At 37.7% G+C, this 19893-nt stretch overlaps 1 protein-coding gene across 2 annotated transcripts in view; it reads left to right on the plus strand.

The window, feature by feature from the left end:
* ptprq (protein tyrosine phosphatase receptor type Q) overlaps positions 1–19893 on the plus strand; it is a 60113-nt gene that overhangs the window by 23150 nt on the left and 17070 nt on the right. For both annotated transcript variants that reach the window (XM_066723778.1, XM_066723779.1), the window contains exons 22-36: positions 184–291; positions 613–894; positions 1376–1657; positions 8109–8396; positions 10075–10350; positions 10434–10585; positions 11004–11145; positions 11401–11670; positions 13636–13962; positions 15582–15700; positions 16856–17042; positions 17491–17732; positions 18012–18078; positions 18766–18924; positions 19408–19630. In XM_066723778.1, coding sequence (XP_066579875.1) covers positions 184–291; positions 613–894; positions 1376–1657; positions 8109–8396; positions 10075–10350; positions 10434–10585; positions 11004–11145; positions 11401–11670; positions 13636–13962; positions 15582–15700; positions 16856–17042; positions 17491–17732; positions 18012–18078; positions 18766–18924; positions 19408–19630 — 3124 coding nt within the window. The remainder of the gene's footprint in view (positions 1–183; positions 292–612; positions 895–1375; positions 1658–8108; positions 8397–10074; positions 10351–10433; positions 10586–11003; positions 11146–11400; positions 11671–13635; positions 13963–15581; positions 15701–16855; positions 17043–17490; positions 17733–18011; positions 18079–18765; positions 18925–19407; positions 19631–19893) is intronic.

The raw sequence follows: 19893 nt of genomic DNA on the forward strand, positions 1-19893 counted from the left end.
AATAAAATATTTATAGTTAATGTGTTCATTTTCCATAAGCTCGTATTAGTATTCTGGGGCTTATTATGTGTTCAGAATTTAATGAGTCTTAGTTTCGCCTGGTCCCTGTTCAGCCACTTTTGCTATTAATGATAATTACTGCTTGGTTTTGGTTAACTATACATGGGATTCTTTCACATATAGGTTTGAAAAAATACACAGAGTACAAACTGCGTGTTGCCGCATCTACAGTTGTGGGAGAGAGCTCTCTTTCGGAGGAAGATGACATATTTGTAATAACACTTGAGGATGGTAAGAAAAAAAAATGGTTCTCTTGTGTTACTTGTGTTACTGCTACAATCATATGCTGAAGAATGTCTTTTTTTTTTTACATTGAATGGAAAGTGTTGCACAGTTTGATTTTATTTGTAGCCAATCTTATCTTTATTGTGTGATTTTGCCACCATTCAGAGTGAAAATCACCTATCATACTGGTATTACAAAGAGAAGTAAGGCTATTGACAGAAACATTTCTTACAGTAACTTGTGAATGCATAAGCCAGGCCATTTCACACTAAAACTAAATGAAAACAGTGCTACTACTTTTGTATTACTTCTTTTGTTGTCTCACAGAACCAGAATCACCTCCTGTGAACCTCACTGTTCAGGATGTTACTGCGTCTACAGCCACAATCAGCTGGTCACCCCCAGCACAGCCAAATGGAATTCTTCTTTATTACAAAATTCTCTATGAAAATTCAACTACCTGGTCCACAATGAACAGCTCGAAACCTCACATCCAGCTCACAAATCTGAAGCCTTTCTCTTCCTATAATGTTACTGTCAGAGCTTACACCAAGTATGGATACGGGAACCAAACATCCCCAGCCTTAAATGTGTTGACTGAAGAAGACGGTAAGCGCTCAATTAGCCGTCATTGTTAATCAGCGAGTGTTCAAACATGTTACACGTGATTTATTGGACATTGTAATATAGTATCTGAAATGCTGTCTGTCAATATATCTGTCTCTTCTTCTGAAAAGTCTGTCTGTCTTTTATCACCCTTCTCATTGAAAGGGTCACAACAAAGTAAGTCAAGAATATTCTTTCAGTGCAGCTGAATGGCTGCCTCGATTAATTTAATCTGCCTGTGTGTTTCATGCTCTCATTGGTGTAACAGTTTCTATGTACTCTGAATATTAAGTGGAATATTACTTTCTATTAAGTTTCAGTGACCTTGAATTTAATGTTAGGTGCAGTTTCATACAAAAGACGACAGCATAAAAAGAAAGTTATGTCCTTCAATTCACACATGGAACAGCAGATTAAGGTTAACTTTACATGTATTCGGGACTGCATTTTGGCTAACTTTATTGTTCTATTGTGCTTCTTTCAGCTCCTGGCAGTCCACCATTTAATTTGACATATGAGAGTATTAGTTCCACAGAGATAACAGTTTCATGGCTATCCCCACTGCATGCCAATGGCATTATATTATCTTACATTGTCCAATACTGGAACGCGTCCCACTCCATGAACATCAGCAGCACTAGCACCAAAGTCACCATTTCCAACCTGAAGAAATATTCCCAGTACTGGCTATATGTGGCGGCTAACACCAAGTTTGGAAGTGGAAACCAGACCAGTGATGTTCTGAATGTGACAACACTGGAAGATGGTGAGTTATGACCACCGGAAAGTATGCAGTTCATTTTAAACATTTTGCAGTAGGTACAGTTTAAATATTTTGCAGAAAATCTACTTAAATATGTGCTTTTCCATGGTGAATTAAGGTTTTAATTAAAATAAAGGTGGAATGTGTCTTGGGTAGATTGTCTCTAAATTTGGTTTTATCACAGTGTTTGTTTGCCCTTGAGGAAAATAAGCTTGATGTTTGCTCTCATGAAAATATGACCATAACCATTTGTTTTTTTCCAAGGTTCTCTTCAACAGTTGGGTAAGATGTGGTCAAGTGTATTGAAACTGGTCAAACTTGTGATCTGTTGTGCATGACAATGAGGTTATACCTCGTTGAATTGTCATAAATGGATGTTCAAAGTATACTTCACCTTTATCATAAACATTTTCCAATGTAAATTTGTACTTATGCGCTTACTTCTGTGTTTTCTCCTGCAGTTCTTGATGAACCTTCATCACATTATCTGTCTCACAGCAGTATTGGCTCCTGTTCAATACCACTTTTCCTTAATTTTCACCAGCGTTTCCCTCATGCCAAGGCTAAGTTGTTTTCGGCCTTGTGGGGCTGAGTGTGCTGATGGTATTGATACATCTTAAATCGGTTTTGTCATTATCAACCTCCTTAAGTGTGTTGCAGCTTCTCCAACTCTGTTTACTTGTATGGAATCGCAACTGAACTTCTGAACAACAAAATAGCATCTGAAATGTTATATAGAGTCTATAGACTGTCTTGTCCAGCATAGTTACCTTTCTAAAAGCAAATGTCACTGTGTTGTGTTACCCCAGTGAAGTGGCTTATATACAATAACACTAAACTATTGAAAAATTTAAAACGAAGTATTTGTAAATATTATTTAGAGACAATTAGACTCATCTTTCAGTTTAATTAAATTTAGGAGAAATGAATTATTAAAGACCACAGTATAATTTTAGATAAAATAACAGTCAGAAACTGAAGCTTGAATGTTTGAATATTTATTAATTAAGATATATACTAGCTGCAAGTGTTTTCCAATGCTGGTCAATTATGTTGATCCGATGTTGGTCAGTTTTTTTCTTTAAACTTGTCTGAATACTTCATTGGATTTTGTGTATTTTTTTGCAGCAGCTAGGTTTCTTTTCAATATGTGCAAAAGCTTTGGGAATGCATTTCTATGATTATAAATCTCAATTTGACCGTTTTCTAGTGTAATTATCCCTGATTTGCATAATGAGTAAAATAGTAATTAAGTTTTAAAAATGGGTTTGCTATACTATAATATATCAATGGATTTCTTTGAATTCTGGATATGACGTGGGCTTTATGATGATGTAATTAAAATAATGATGTTATTTAGATTGGAAATTAGCGTTGTTGTTTTACAAAAAGAAAGTAATGGACAATTGTTCAGACAGCCATATGGTATGTGACGAATGTTAATTAAAGCTCCATTACAGTGATACAGATTAACTACTGCAGTGAATTTGAAATAAGTTGTAGTCATAAGAGATTTGTATTGTGCTAGTGTAGTGCTAATTCCAGCTCGTTGGCTCTTGTGTTTCTATGTAAAACATTGAAAGAAACACAGGATTCAGTCAGTGTTTGGAGGCACATAATATTAATTACTGGACAGGTGAGATTCCACCTTCTCAGTACATCAATACTAAGTATTTTATCCTATAGTTTGTATATACACACTGTTGAACGCACATCATTAGTTAGTGTAAAGTGACATTCTTCTAAAACCATTGTATGTGTGGGAAGAGTGCAGGTGAATCTGAGCAGAAGAGAAGACAGTGGTTCACATTGGTTATTGTGCCGTTCACACCCAGTAAATCTCCTGGGACACTAAGCTATTTACAAGGCCTCGATGTTCTGCTCAGCAGGGAGTCCTGCTCCCACTGCTCCTTTTATTTATTTATTTATTGCATGTTTACTTCATCCTTTTAGGTGATACAACACTGTGTGCGAGTCACGAGTATTCATTTGTGGAATTATAAACCTTCAGTGGCAGAAGAGTTTTACTTTTTCAGACCCACAGATTAACAGAGGCGATTGCATACGGTATGGTTTTATGTAAACTCAGTGAAAACAAAATCCCAATGACAACACAAGAACAGCTCAAATTGATTTAGTGTCTCAACTGTGTCACGTTTTGTTTTGCTTTTGTTTTTATCGAAATTGCTTCAACTCTTTTACAGCATCTTTTGGCACATGATTGCCTTTTAAGTGATCAAGTATTTCTACTAGTTCCAGTTATTGACCTTTAGCATCTTTATCTCTCATGAGTAACAGTTCCAAGCTCTTCCCTACAATTCTTCACTGCAAGACAGTTATCTGATTCAGAAGTGCTGTTATCTTGGAAGCCACCGCTGCACGCCAACGGAGAAGTTCTTTACTATACAGTTTATGTGTGGTAAGATCAGCATGCACATTGTTTCAAAACAGTTTCAGAGGCTATTCTTTCCCTCTTCAAATATTTTATTTTTTTTGCATCATTTGATAATGAAAAGCAAATATTCATATAATTTCTCACCTGCAATCGACTGATAAGGTCTCTAAAATATTAAATTAAACTAAAATGCCATTCAGTTTGACAGTCATTCAATTGCATCAGCGTAATTGACATGATCATGTTGCGTGATGAAGTGTTATTGAAGAGATACTTCTACTGTTGCTTAAATCAATTGTAATTTCAAAACCTGCTTTAATGTTGACATTAAAGACATTCAGCATAATGAGAGATATGTCCCCAAATCAAATCCAAATTTGAATAATATGTCTTCATGCTTCAAATTACCAGGTGAGAATATAAAATATTCATTAGGACACAGTGCTTTGATAATTCCATGTTTTTTTTCCCAGACAGCAGGGGTTATGTATGCAATCTGAGGAGGGGTATTTTGACAACCCCCTTGCTGTTCTTAAAATCCCTTTCCTTCATATTGTTGTAAAGGATGATATTGCAAGTAAAACAAGTCTGAATAGTTACCCAAATACGGAAGCTGTTGTTCAACTTATGCACTTTTCACAAACCTGGATAGCATACTGTCTTTTTTCACCTTTTTCACCTTTTCCAATCCCTCATAATCTGCTAGGAGTCAGAACACAGAGACCGTAGTAAACGTGAGCAGGACCTCGGTGGTCCTGAGATTGGACAGTGGCAATGAATACAATGCGTCAGTGAGTGCCTGGACAAGGCTGGGTAATAAAATCATGAGATATGAAACAACATTCAGGATGTATGCAGGGGGTGAGTGGGAAATCAGTTCAAGATAAAGTAAAGACCTTTATTAATTAATTTCCAGTTGATCAAATTGTGGAAGTGTATGAAGGTAAGATTTTCTATTAAGACGTGTAATACATTTTGTATTTGCAGTCCCGAATCATCCTCCACAAAACATTTCTTACGTCAATATAACTTCCAGTTCAATTAAACTATTCTGGAAACCTCCTTCCACCCCCGATGGAATAATCCAGCACTATACCATTTATTACAGCAATAGCTCCGGTGTTTATACGCAGGTGAGACACTTTTCTCTATCGCTTCTGTGTTGTATTCTGTGTTTCTTGTTCCTAAGCCCGTAATACAATTAATGCTAGTTTTTTTTTATTTGTGTGATCTGTAAATCAGCTAAGTCTTTATCATGAAATATATTCAATCCCTTGTGTGAGATTCATTTGTATGTAAAGTACAGAATCAATATGTTATATCTCATGTACTACATTTGTTTTCCAGTAACTTTCTCATAAACTGATTGTTCATGAGCCTAATGCTTTGTTTTATTTGCTTCAACTACTCGTGTATTTTAGGGAAGGTACAATGATAGGTGAGTAAATATATTAGCATATACAACAAAAGGTGAAGAGATCTGTATTTGCTGATTGCTAATTAAATGTCTGAAAGCTATTAAGAGCTGAAAGTTATTCTGAAAAGCCTTTCACAGTATTTTCTAATGTCTATAGAGCATTTCAACAACATGCAGATTTGAGAAACAGAGTCAGACAATGTTAACAGCTGCACTGATATTTAGGTGATGTAAAAGTACCACCCAAAAATAAATTAAAAAGCTGTTTGTTTTAAACAATAGCACATGAGACTGGAATCTGTTTGGGCTGTTTAATGTGAAATTAAGCACAGGACTGTAAGTTTTTCCACTGATACAGATACTAGCACAGGGAAATAAATAAAGCCCTGCAGCAGGAAGGATTTAGTTCCAGCTCTGCAAGGTCGAAACACGAGCTGCCTGTGTTGGGAAAGTTCCCCTTCCTCTGTTCACACCTCGGCTCATTCCTCCGCCACTAATTGCAGAAACAGTGGAGGTGTTTTGTTTGAGTGCATTTTGGTGTTTCGTCCCTAATACACAAACTTAGTCTCAGCGGACTCAGTTAAAAGGGATTATTATATCATTAGCATTTAACAAGTTCTCCTGATGTCCCTTAATGTCGAATGTGTGTCAATAACAATTGGTTCAGGATGTCGGACATCACAGGACAGTAGCTAACAAACAGATGCTGGTTCAGGTAAAAAGGAAATGCAAATTAGCCAAGCGACGCGCTGGTGTTTGTCTTTGAGGGCATTCATTAGAAACTCTGCAATGCAAGAAGAGAGCTGTCAGAGAAGCAGTTGTTTTTCATCAAGGTTAATGGATTAGCATGACACATGAAAAGGGAAATCACTAAACTCACTTTCATCTACATTTAAAGACAGTGCTTATGTGTTCAAGATGTGAAGTGGTTATAATTAGTGAATCCTTCATTTTAAATTCCAGTAATTCGGCATAGAATATATACTGTAACCAGGATAGGAAGCATTCCAATTATTAAGCAAAAAAAAGCTTTACCACTAATCTGATGGTCTCAAATTGTCCGTGCTTCACTTGGAAAGAATGAATGTTGGAATTGAATTCTGTTCTTTTTCTCAGGCTTTGTTTGCACCATGCTATTAACGTTTCCATATTGTGTATTTCTTTTCAGGTCGTCACAGTCTCCAAATCTGAAACCGATGCTACGAATTCATCCTACTCCACGATAATTGATGGCCTGGCTATATTCAGCCAGTATAATCTATGGATGAGTGCCAGTACTGCCCTAGGAGATGGAAATATGACAAGTGACATAATATATGTGTACACTGAGGAGGATGGTATGTAGTCGTACAGAAATATTTTGACAGTATCTGTGCTTTTGTGTCGTCTGCTCCACTTTTTTACCCTTTTTTATAAATCGCATAAGAATTCTGTGATGGATTTTGGCTGGAATTGATATAAAAGCCTACTTTGAAGCATTTGTTTTATGAAAGGAAGGGAAAGACAGGACTTAACACAGAAATATCCACTATTTCATTAACCCAGGAACTATATACATATGTATTGTTTTAGAAGTAGAAATGAATTGTTAAAAGTTAGGTAAGCATATGTATGTATTTGTTACAATCACATTGTTTTTATGAGATTTTAGAAAAAAAATGTGGAGTAGATGTCATACTGCAACAGTGCTTTTATGCTTAGTACTACACTTTAGTTCTCTTAATATCAAAATGGTGTTTTTACTGTATCTCATATGATCATGGCCTCCTTTATCTGATGTCATTCTGCCTCGCTAAAGTATTTTGTTGTGTTCCAGTTCCACAGGATCACACTTGAAACCTGCCTGTCCTGTTCAGACCAACCCACGGGCTGTTCTTTCCCTGGCTTCACCCTTTAAAGCCAAATGGTCTTTTGACTAAGTATAAGCCTTCAGTGGAGAGCAGTCAGACTTTCCATGTTTTCCCTTCTGAGGTTTCTTCTATTTCCTACAGCGTGTCCCTTCTGACGTAAACACAAGCATGACCAGTAGCAATATTGTAGTAAAGTCTAAAGATAATTCGACAAAAGAACAAGCAATCACGGGAAACCAGTCATTGGATCAAGCAATTCAACCAATGTGAGATTACAGAAGTAAAATCTGAGATTGAAAACATTCAGTGTGTAAAAGTGTCTGTCTCTTTGTTTAATGCACTCTGCTGGGAAATAGAAATGATCCATCTGTGTGGTTTTGGAATTGATAAACTGAAAAACAAACTGAAAGGGCTAGTTTACTGAGGTGATGTTGGCTTATTAAGAAGATGTTTCATGATTGTTTGTTCCATTTCAGGAGATGCCTGAATAAGCTAATACAATGGCTATAAAAGATCTAACAGCCATGGTGTTAGCAGGAAGTAATCAAAAAGTAAAGTGCAACTTCACAAGTTTGGTTCAATTTTGTGTTGAGTTGTGGAACCTGTTGGCTTATCTTATCTGCGTTCACACAAGAAAAATGGGTTAATGATGCATTCCACCTTTATATCAAGCCTTTAATTTAATACAGAATGATTACTTCTGGTTGTGTCAGGTAACGATTTTAAAAAGAAAGAAAAGATTTTTGTGTCATATTGCCTCAACTTATATATATATATTTTTCCAATCTTTAGTTCCCGGTGGACCAGTGCACAATCTCATTGCCCACAATGTTTCTTCCACGGCTATCAGTGTGAGTTGGCTGCCACCAGATTTGCCGAATGGTCGAGTGTTTTACAACGTCTCCCTGAGGGAAGCTCAGACGAACATCCCAGTCTCAGAGTTCACAACCAGTGAAACAACCATACTGATTCAAAATCTACAGAAATATACTGACTACATTTTACGCGTTACGGCAGCCACGGCCGCAGGCTTCTCTGAAAACAGCACCACGACATTATACCTCAGGACCGATGAAGACCGTGAGTGTGGATTCTTTCAATTATGCATCGACGGATTAATAAAGGTTCCTCTTTTGCAATTTAACATCAGTCAAGCAACCAAGATTATTCCTTCCTGTATTTGTGTGGATTGCCTTCTCTCCAGATATTTGTTTAGGTGCTGCAGAAGTAAAAGTAGAAGTACATTGTCAAGTTGCTTCTCATCAAAAAAGGAGAAACCGCTCAATTAGCTTTAAATAGCTCAGGGCACAATTGAACAATTGAGTTTTATTAATTAATCTCAGTAGTTCTTTAGACATAATCATTTACATAATCATGAATCTAATACCATTGAAATATAGTGCACATGGGGCCAGTGTTAAATACAATTTAAAATGAAATTAAGAATCATAATGAATAATTTATTTGTATGAAAAGGAAATGTATTGCTCCATTTGACCACCAAGACAGTTGGATACATATATATATATATATATATATATATATATATATATATATATACACACCAATCAGCCATAACATTATGACACCTGCCTAATATTGTGTAGGTCCCCCTTTTGCCGCCAAAACACCCCTGACCCGTCGAGGCATGGACTCCACTAGACCTCTGAAGGTGTGCTGTGGTATCTGGCACCAAGACGTTAGCAGCAGATCCTTTAAGTCCTGTAAGTTGCGAGGTGGGGCCTCCATGGATCAGACTTGTTTGTCCAGCACATCCCACAGATGCTCGATTGGATTGAGATCTGGGTAATTTGGAGGCCAAGTCAACACCTTGAACTTGTGATTCATCAGACCAGGCCACCTTCTTCCATTGCTCCGTGGTCCAGTTCTGATGCTCACGTGCCCATTGTAAGCGCTTTCGGCAGTGGACAGGGGTCAGCATGGGCACCCTGACTGGTCTGCGGCTACGCAGCCCCATACGCAACAAACTGCGATCAGAACTGCAACCTTTCTATCAGAACCAGCATGAACTTTTTCAGCAATTTGAGCTACAGTAGTTTGTCTGTTGGATCGGACCTCACGGGCCAGCCTTCACTCCCCATGTGCATCAGTGAGCCTTGGCCGCCCATGACCCAGTCGTCGGTTCACCGCTTTTCCTTCCTTGGACCACTTTTGATAGGTACTGACCACTGCAGTAGGGAACACCCCACAAGAGCTGCAGTTTTGGAGATGCTCTGACCCAGTCGTCTAGCCATCACAATTTGGCCCTTGTCAAAGTCGCTCAGATCCTTACGCTGCCCATTTTTCCTGCTTCTAACACATCAACTTTGAGGACAAAATGTTCACTTGCTGCCTAATATATCCCACCCACTGACAGGTGCCATGATAACGAGATTATCAGTGTTATTCACTTCACCTGTCAGTGGTCATAATGTTATGGCTGATTGGTGTATATAGTCTGTCACTCTCATTTGTTAGCTATTCACTCATAAGCATCTCCAAATTCATATTTTTGCTGCTTGCAATATTCTTTTTTCAGTGGACAACATTTTAATGGATTCTATGCAAGCTGATTAGTGTCAGTTTCAGATATCGCCTGCTGTTCTTTCTTCTCATACCAGTAATTGAGGTTTGGTCTTGAAGTGTTATGGGTCATTATCATGTTCAAAAATGAACCGAAAAGTTTGATTGAGATATTGACCTTTATGTGTATAATTTGATGTACTTATTAAATCACTTTGCTATTTTATCGTTTCAGTTCCAGGATCACCACCTTTGATTGTCTCTACCAGAAACCTCACGTCATCTTCTATCGAGTTGTCCTGGCTGCCCCCCACTCAGTCAAATGGAATTATCTTAAACTACTCTGTCTTGGTGAAGGGCCCTACGAAGTCTAAAATTTCATTTGTTTCAAATACCAGCCTGATTTTGTCTGATCTGAAGCCATTCGCATCATACAACTTGTCGATCTCTGCGGTGAACCGCAGAGGCATGGGCCCTGCTGCCGTGCTGCTGCTGTACACCGAGGAAGCAGGTCAGTAACGGCCTCGGTTCTGTAAGGGATGCTTAAACAATGTTTTGATTCAGGTCAGTGATGTTCGGTCATTCAAATTACAGAACCGACGTCTCCACCACAAGACCTGAGGATGTTTAACCACACTGCAGACACTGTGTGGCTCACGTGGAGTCCGAGTCCCGAACCGAATGGAGTTGTGCAGTTCTACAGTTTCAGGATCTTTGAAAACAGCAGCCAGACATTGTCATATCAGGTATTCCTCATGGAGGCATAAATAATACTGATGGTGAACTTGACATCTCAAAGGCCTTTTGTTCTCATTCATATTAGTTTCCCAGGAAATGTGTTGGTTTAAAGGTAAAGAAAAATCTAAAATATGCTTGTTTTTCATTAACCTATCACCAAATCTTAAAAATAATGAGTAATAGGCAAAGCAATACTTTTTATTCACATCTTTTATAGCACCACAGGATTCTGCAAATAAGTATATTTTCTACAATTGTGATATTAATCTTTATATTTTAGCACAACTGCACCCAAAATATATTTGAAATGTCTATAAAATAAAAAAATCTATACAATATTTAATCCCACACACTGTTTTTAGAAGAAAAGGAAGCCAAAAGTGTGTTCTTTCATATATATGTAAATGTCTTTGTTCTTATTTTAAGAATTCCTCAGGATTAATAACAGAACTACAACTAACTGGATTTAAACCTCATAGCGTCTACCAAATCAGTGTCTCTGCCTTCACCAGAGTGGGAAATGGAGATCTTTTCAGCAACACTGTCATTTTTACAACAAATGAATCAGGTATCTGAATGCATTTATCTGTGTCAAATTGATTTAGTATGTACAGACCAGGAGTTAAGAAATGTCAGATGTCCCAACCTCAGAAGGAAAAAATAATTCTTGTTACAATAGAGGAGAATGTGTATAAAGTAGAACAATATAGTGAATCAAATAATGAAGTTTCAGATCAATAATTAAAGAATACAGTCAATATTCATATATAATGATAGCGGGAGTAAATTCTAACTTGTGAGTGACTGTTTTGGCCTTTCACAGTTTCAGATATTGTTCAGAATCTTAATTGCACTGGATTAAGCTGGAAATCAGTCTATATCCAGTGGGATCCCCCAGCTACTCCAAATGGCGTCATCAGTGAATATTTTGTGTGGTTCGGAAACGAGACACGCAAATTCAAGCCATCTGATCGCAAAAACACCATTGGAGGGCTGCTAGCAAACACGACATACTCCTTTCACGTGATCGCTGTCAATTCTGCTGGCCGGGGGACAGAGCAGACTTGCCTGGCCACAACATTTCCAGAATCAGGTACATTATGTCATCTTTTATTGAAACAGCTCATGCTTACTTTCTTTAAACATGTTGTTTTCATGTTTTTTTTAATTTTGTCCTTCTGTATGGCTTCATGATCAGGCAAGCTAGAATCACAATATACATTTCAAATATCCCTTTTTTTGTTTTAACATGGGTCTTGAAAAAACTGCACCTTAACAGCAGTAAGCAGTAATTGAATCAGTTCCACAGTTTGTTTCAAATGCTTGCCAGACTCCTATTTTTTTGATACCAGAGACTCAGTTTTGGTATGAAATAAGTAAGAAAAAGCTGCAAGTTAATGATCATCTAGTATTAGTCACACTTTTTCCGCCAGCGTTGAGTCATTCCCAACGCGTTTATCTCAGACTTGAACTAAAATGAAATTAGTTTCACTACTCATAGAACCAGCCTTTTATTTTCCATAAACATTTTTTTTCTCTCTTTTAAGGTCAAAAGATTACACTGATGTTTTTACTGAACATGGCCTTAAAGCCATACCAGAGATTATATGAAATAAAATAAGACTGAGTATTTTTACAAGGGGGTTAGCTCCTGACACATGATCTTGCCCGAGGGTCACGTGGAGCTGCACATGCCCCAGTTTCCCGCTGTGGGACAACAAGGGGGAGATGTTGGTGGTCATCACCATTCTCCGGGGCAGAGGGGGCCTCCCTGCTCTCGCAAGTATTTTGACACTGCTGTGCAACTAACCTGATACGGATGCAAGCCGGTGCCATTACTGTGCCCTGTAGTTATGTGGTTACTTGTTGAACACAAACTTTTTTCTTCATCATTAATTATAAATAGCCCACACACACGTTTGGAGTAAACAAAGAAACACAAAAAACAAAACAACTTCAAAGCTATCTCTTGTGTATGAGTCCTATTAAAAGTACATGGACTTTATTTAAAAGTTATGGAAGTATTATGGAGTTATGGATCAAATATAGAAATTAAATTAAAAAGCTTTATTTCTAAGGATGTCCAGATTGTAATGCGTGCTTTTCATGGGACCAAGAGCTCATGTATCATTTAAGCTGAGTCAGCGCTGTACAGAGTCACATAACAGCTGTTCAGCTTATTCTGTCTATGTGAGGAAAATAATAAAATTCATGTCTCTGCTTGATTGCATCCGATGCACGCATGATTGACAGATCAGGTGAAAATGTCGGCGGGCTCGTGTGTTAATGACTCTTGAAATACCTTGATGCTACTGAAAGAAGAACGACTATTTTTATTGCCGTACAGGTGTTAAAGACAACTGATTTCAAAAGCGGTGATTAATGAGTGATATAGAGCAACCCTATCTATTTGTAATGAACTTGAACATCAGAACACCACCTTTCGTCTCCTCGTACGAACTCGGTCTCCCTGAATTGATGTGCTCTGTCCACATGAGACGAGAGAAGATCTTTTAAGAACAAACAACAAGCCATTATGCAGTTTAGGATTGAATAGATCACATTGCTTGATATAGAAAAGCAGAATTCAAAGTGATTGGTTTGGAATCATTCAGACTTCTTCATTTTTGTTACTATACAATTCGGAGAATTCAATCAAAGAGCTAACTGTGAATCCTGTCAGAAACAGATCATATACACTACTGTGAGAGCAGATGTCCCTTCAGCTGTTGTCCAAACTGGGGGTGGGGGATATATTTAGTTATATTTTCTTGCCACAAAGAGTGCAAAAATCAAAACGTTTCCATAACCCTGTATTACTGTAAGAGCCATGCATGTTATTTTTAATTAAGAATACCGAAGTAAGTATCAAATAAAAATGTACTCGTTTAGAGAACAACAGCAGTGACATGTTAACCGATGATCTCAGTCACCAAACTAGGTGTGCACAATATTTCATAAAAAGGTAGTTGCAACAAATATCTAAAACACAGGAAGCAGATTCCCGTTAATAAATGTATTTTTTTCTCTTCTCTTGTGTTTGTTTTTCTATTGCCAGTTCCAAGTGCTCCAATACACCTAAACATAACAAAGATTCAGTCAATGAGTGTGACCTTATGGTGGACTCGTCCAGACAACGTTCCCGGCTACCTGCAGGACTACCAGATTGTGGTGCAACTTCTGTCCGTGGAGTGTGACGATTGGGTCGCCTCTGATTGTATAGAGACCGAAGTGGTGGAGTACACAAATGACACCAACAGTATTGTGGAGGCCACGGTCTATTCCCTTCTGAAATACAGACAATACAGGTTTAGTGTTGCAGCCCGGACAAATGCCGGATATGGCATTGCTACAGAGTGGATATTCGCCAAAACACTGCCAGGCAGTAAGTGGGATGTTTTACACTATAGCAAATATTATCTAATTAAATTTTTGCCTATGTTTTTTAAACCATTTTTAGTTTTTTTTATTGCTTAAACGAAGATAAAAAATAGACATGTATTGGATTTTAATTATAATACATACTGTTGAACCTTATCTTGATTCTCACAGAAGGAGTTGTGATACGTTGTTTCATCGATATATATATGTATTTTTTTCCACTTTTGATAAGATATACCGAGGGTTTTAATGCAGCCAGACACAATCCTTGTACACGCATCGCCTGGTCTTAAGCAGCAGTCAAGCAGGAGTGATATTGGACATGTATAATTAAATGGCTGAAAGGCTGATGAAAGGCACAAGATGCAGTCAACACAAAAGGACTTGATACCCATGTACTCATCTTTCCGCAAGGTGGTTACTTACCAAAAAAATGGCAGGCGTGACTCTCCGTGTTAGTGGGCCAGCCTGCTAGACCTAATGCCTGGGATTGTGTGTGGAATGATGCATTATCCAGACTCACCTCCCAGCCAAGCGCTTTTAAACCCTGCCCAAGCATCCAGGTCCAACGCTATAGGAAAGATGACCCTGACCTCTGGAAGACCCGCATTCCTGAGGAAGGATGGGAGCATGATATTCGGGAAATGACGGTTATTAGTTACAGAAAATGCATTATTCTGGAAGGCTAGAGAAAGGGGCTGTGGAGAGGAAGTGTTTGGATTATGTGGAGCTGGGAGAATGAGGACAGGACATTTTTACTGAGTAAATTGCTCTGATTTATAAGACCATGGGGTATACTGATACCTCATCCTTGTACCGAGTCCCGACAGCACTTGATTTGAAAATAATCTTAAATCAGCCTTTGACAGTCATCAGTAGGCCAAGTAGAGTTCACCAATAAAATTAAATCACTAAAAATATTATAGGTCAGTGTTTCATATTTCTTGCATGCTATGTCGTTGTGCAAGTTAATAAGAGCATTCAATTCTGTTTACAGCAACAGGAGGTTATGAAGACACTGCTTTCAGGAAATCTATACATATTCTATACTCTACATATTGGCAGAGATAGAAAGGGAGAATTTTTTATTTAATACAGTTTGCAGTTCAATCTCTTAAAACAATGAACTTACCATTCGTAGTCATAGTTTTCTTTATAAAACCTTCTTTATGAAATGCTAAATGAATAAATTAAAAGTGTTGCCGGATAAAGGCCAGGATAAATTCTTAGAAAAGAACAGAAATGAACTGGATCGCTTTAGAGAACAGTCAGTTCTTCAACATTACCCATTAACGATGATCAGCCACAGCTGACAGACAGATTATTAGTAAATGACAAGTTACTAGGACTAGAAAGAAGAACCTCAGTTTGTGAGAGTGAACTGAACTTAATTTAATTGTAATGTGATGAACTTGTGTGACAGGAGTGTGCAAAACAAGATCAACAAGATCAAGACCATCTATCAGTTTGTGAATCAAAGACTAATCTTTAATTCTTTGGCATATTCCCATTTCCATTTTATCTGAATCACAGAGATCTGAAAGGTGAAGGATAGTTTGCAGTATGGAGAATGGCAATACTCTGACTATGCTTTACATGTATTTGTTATTGATTTATTTTCAGATCCCGACGCTCCTCCTCAAAACGTTTTTGTCATTCCCACTTCAGACAGTATTAAAATCACCTGGGAGGCTCCAGAGGTGGTTACAGGACCTACATTTTATCTTATAGATGTCACTTCAGTAAGTAAATATTTGAATTATAAATAACTAATCTTTGATGGACTATTCCTCTGAGCATACTCTGATATAGATTGAGCGCACTTATAGTATTTGAGTGCAATGACCTTCAAAATGCTGGAGAAGGATTGGATATTTTTAATACTTAGTATAATACGGGAGCCATTTTACAGTAACACAAAGCTGTTAAAGTTATGGGTGGCCATAATTTCTCAGCTAACTGGACCATATCTCTGCGTGAGTTATCCGTTCACAGGCGTCCCGTAAAAGTTTCAATGTCTGTCTCAGAGGTGTGAAAATGAACCATGCTTTTGATTGTCAGTAGAGGAAATTAAGGTCTGTTTAGTGCATCAGAAACTTCAGTCATGGTCAGCTCTCAGTTGGGTTAGAGAGACACATCTGTCAGATAGCAACCATGTAACATCATTACACAGCCCCAACTTACCTAATACTTCAGCAGCTGCATTTAATACAAATGGCTTCCAGTGGGAAAACTACCGTGTGAGCTACCAGGAATCTGCATCACCCGGCCTCCACACAGACAGAGAAACAATAGCCACTGGGAGTTCAGTAATACCTTAATACAAGTTCACAACAGCCCCCAGTGGAACCCATTTCACAATGACAGATTTGTTTTGGCCCAAACTGAATTTCTGGGCTGGGATTTTGTTCACTACCAAGTGTTAAACAATCAGATTTAACAGGTCATTTTTTTACCAAGGAGTTCCCAATAATTTGGCTGTATAAAATGTAAAGCTGAAGTTTTGTTTTTATTTTGTTTTGTTACTCTTAATGTTTATTACTGGAGTAAAGGGGTGTCTGTTTCTGTCGACTCCAGACAAAGTGCCAACTCCTGTTAAATATGCAGTCCTCCATTCTTGTCAGTCACTGTCCTTGCAGTTCTACATGTATCATGTCACTGTATGTGTGCAATAGGATGTGTAAGTCTGAAGTCTATGTCTGTGTGTTTTATTCGTATAACATCTATTGTTACTCTGTGATCTAGTTCATCCCATATTAGCGAGGACATGCCCATTGCTTTCCACACTCTAGTTGGGGAGCTATTCTGGTAGCCTTCATGATTCTTGCAAATAACTGTTTTCAGATATAACATTAAAAGTTAAAAGCCTTCTTCATTGTGCTTTCTCTTTAATACAGGTACAAAATGACATTTTCAATTGGACTTTGGTGAGGAGAAATGAAGAGATAAAGAGTGTTGTGGTGTCAAATTTAACGGCTTTTACAAGCTATTCTGTAATAGTGACAGCCTTCACTGGTGATGTGAAAGAGGCTCGGCTATATGGCAAAGCTGCTAATCCTGTGTACGTCCGAACACTGGAAGATGGTAAGTGCTGCCTCTAATCAATAAGCTTGTTTCCAGTTTTGCTTTCTGAAAGAAGTCCCATCTGTTGTAGTAACTGTCAAAGTATCCATTTTGATTAGGCAGAAAAAAATATCTTAAAAAGTTTGGTAACTAGGGTATTTTATATGAAGAGGACAGCAGAATTTCACCTAATCTTGGATTTATATGTTATTAAGGAAGATCCATGTTTGTTTGTTTTTCTGTGTGGTAGATTTAAGATGGGTTCAACTGTTGGGTTTTAATGAAAAACTCCTCTTCGCTTCCATGCTGACAATCAAAACCCTAATTTATGTCCCAATAAAGTATAGTCACCATCATATTATAATGCAAAGCCAGGATCTATGGTACAGGTGTTGGTCGAGGTGATTTCTAAAACAACATACATAACATCAACGTCCTTTTGATCAGCCTGTATTTGTTGTCATTTTAGAACCTAAAGACCCACCCCAAAATGTGACTTTCCAAAAAATACCAGATATGGTGACCAGAGTTTACGTGACTTTTTCACCCCCGGTCGAGCCGAATGGGAATATCACTGCTTACCGGGCTCAGGTTTACAGAGAAGGGAATCTGGATTTTGAAATCGAAAGCCTCTCAGTTACTGAAAATAAAAACCAGACATTGACTGCTGTCATAGACGGTTTAAAGGGAGGAAACACCTACAGCATCAGGGTAAGCATCAAACTAGAGCACACATTTTAAACATATCTTCTTATGACTATATGATTATACGAGACACATGAACTTAAAACAACAACATGAAGAAAACTCAGCCAATCCTGTGTTGAAGGAAGAGTTACAACCTTTAATATGAATATTGAGTAATGGATAAATATCGTATTGGATATGTTCAACAGAAGCTTTCTTTGGCAGTTTTGTGGTAAAGGAATGTTCTGTGTTTTAAAATCCTTCCACATTTCTCGGACATAAACAGTATCCCTTTTCACACAGATTGCTGCTGTCAATGGAGCTGGTTCAGGTCCCAGTACAGAAGTACAAATTACCATGGAAATTAAAGGTAGGCGTTATACACACACACATATTACTCTTACATGTATGTATTTCTTAATAGATACTAAATAAATATTAAAACGCTTGATTGGCAGCTGGGTTTTAAAGCTTAAAAGCGTAGGGTTTATAACAGCATATTACAAGTGACACCTGTAATAACAATTTTAATGTTCCTGGGGTTGAATAAAAAACAATCTTAGCTAACTATAGCAGCAAAGACCTCAGATGATGGCTGTATAGCTAATTACTTTCTAACATGCTGTGTGGCGTATTAATGTAGTCTTTTCTGTAGACAAATAGAAAATCAGGCATTGTGCTGTCAGGACATTGATGCCAGATAACACGGAAGATTTATGAATGAACATTGAGAGAGTTATCTAGCATTGAAAATGATGACAAAGCCTGATTGTTATTTATTTATTGGCAGTAAATAGTATTAATGTTGCCACTTACCATTCAGTTAATGTAGCATGCTAAGCTCATTAATCAGGCAATTGTCTGGTAGGATCAGGGTTTAATTCTGTCCAATTACTAGGCTACATTACAGCAAGAGTCATGGTTCACATAATTGTCTAATCAGGGTGCAGGAAATTGAAGATATATGACATCACATGCATAGAGATAGAGAGAAGACAGTTGGTGAGTAGTTTCTTTTGCAAAGTTGCACAGTAAAGAAATGGTTTCTGTGTTTTAGCACCACCTGTGCCCAGCAGAAGGCCAGTGCCAGCCTTTGACAGGAGTGGAGCTGTTATGGTGACGTCAAGAACCATTACCATCAAGATGCCGGTCTGCTTCTTCTCTGATGATAATGGGCCGATTGACAAAATACAGGTTATTGTTGCAGAAGCTGAAGGTATGAATGTGGATACTGATCTTCGTGGAGTATGGATTCTAGCTCTGAATATTTAGTATCATTTTCACTTCAAAGTTTGACTTTTGTAGTAAAAGCTCTGGTGTTTTGATTAGTTTGAGCTGTACATCTGTGCGAGCTGTGGGAGCATATGGATGAGCAATCAGTCACATCCTCATGTCCACACACTATCAGAAAGAGGACAGTCAGGCGCCATTACGCTTGTGCGTTTTTGTGTTTTTCCCAGATGGTTGTTCATGTGCAGTTAATGGAGAATGTATGATTGATTGTTCCTACTTGTGAGTTAGTTTTAAAAATGAAATATCCAAAACAAGACCAGTTTAAAACAGTTTAACTTATTTTTTTCGTTACATTTTTCCACTAACTTACCAAATCTTTACTTTCACTTATAATTTACACAAAGCTTATGCAGAATTTAGTATTTCAGTCACACACATTTTGCCTTGTTGTGTTTCTCTTTTGTAGTATTAGAAAGTGAGAATTTAACCAATTGGAAAGACGCTTTCTACAACAAACCAAGGCCGTACTTTACTGACGAAGGCTTCAGAAACTCTTTATGCCCAGAAGACATGAGGAGACGAGTTACTCCCCTGGACACTTATGTGATCGGGGCTGAAGAAGATTGCATGTCACAAGAGAAGGACAACAAGCTTTGTAATGGTCCTTTAAAGCCTAAAAGGCAATATGTGTGAGTATAACTTGATATCAAATATGTACAGATGGAATCATTTAACTTGGCTTAACATAAAACATTTAATAGTTTCAAACATTTCAACTTTCATGGTGCTAACACTATGATCATTGTTGCATCGCTGAATAAGCACAATGTATAGTGCCATTGCATCAGTATTTGTCCAATATTCCCAAGGTTAAACAAAATGTCAGACTGCCTATAATGAAAAATAGTCAACATTGATTGCTTATGAAAATGCACACAAATGTTGCTAGGAA

The sequence above is a fragment of the Amia ocellicauda genome, chromosome 15 (assembly GCF_036373705.1).
Source record: "Amia ocellicauda isolate fAmiCal2 chromosome 15, fAmiCal2.hap1, whole genome shotgun sequence".
NCBI lineage: Eukaryota > Metazoa > Chordata > Actinopteri > Amiiformes > Amiidae > Amia > Amia ocellicauda.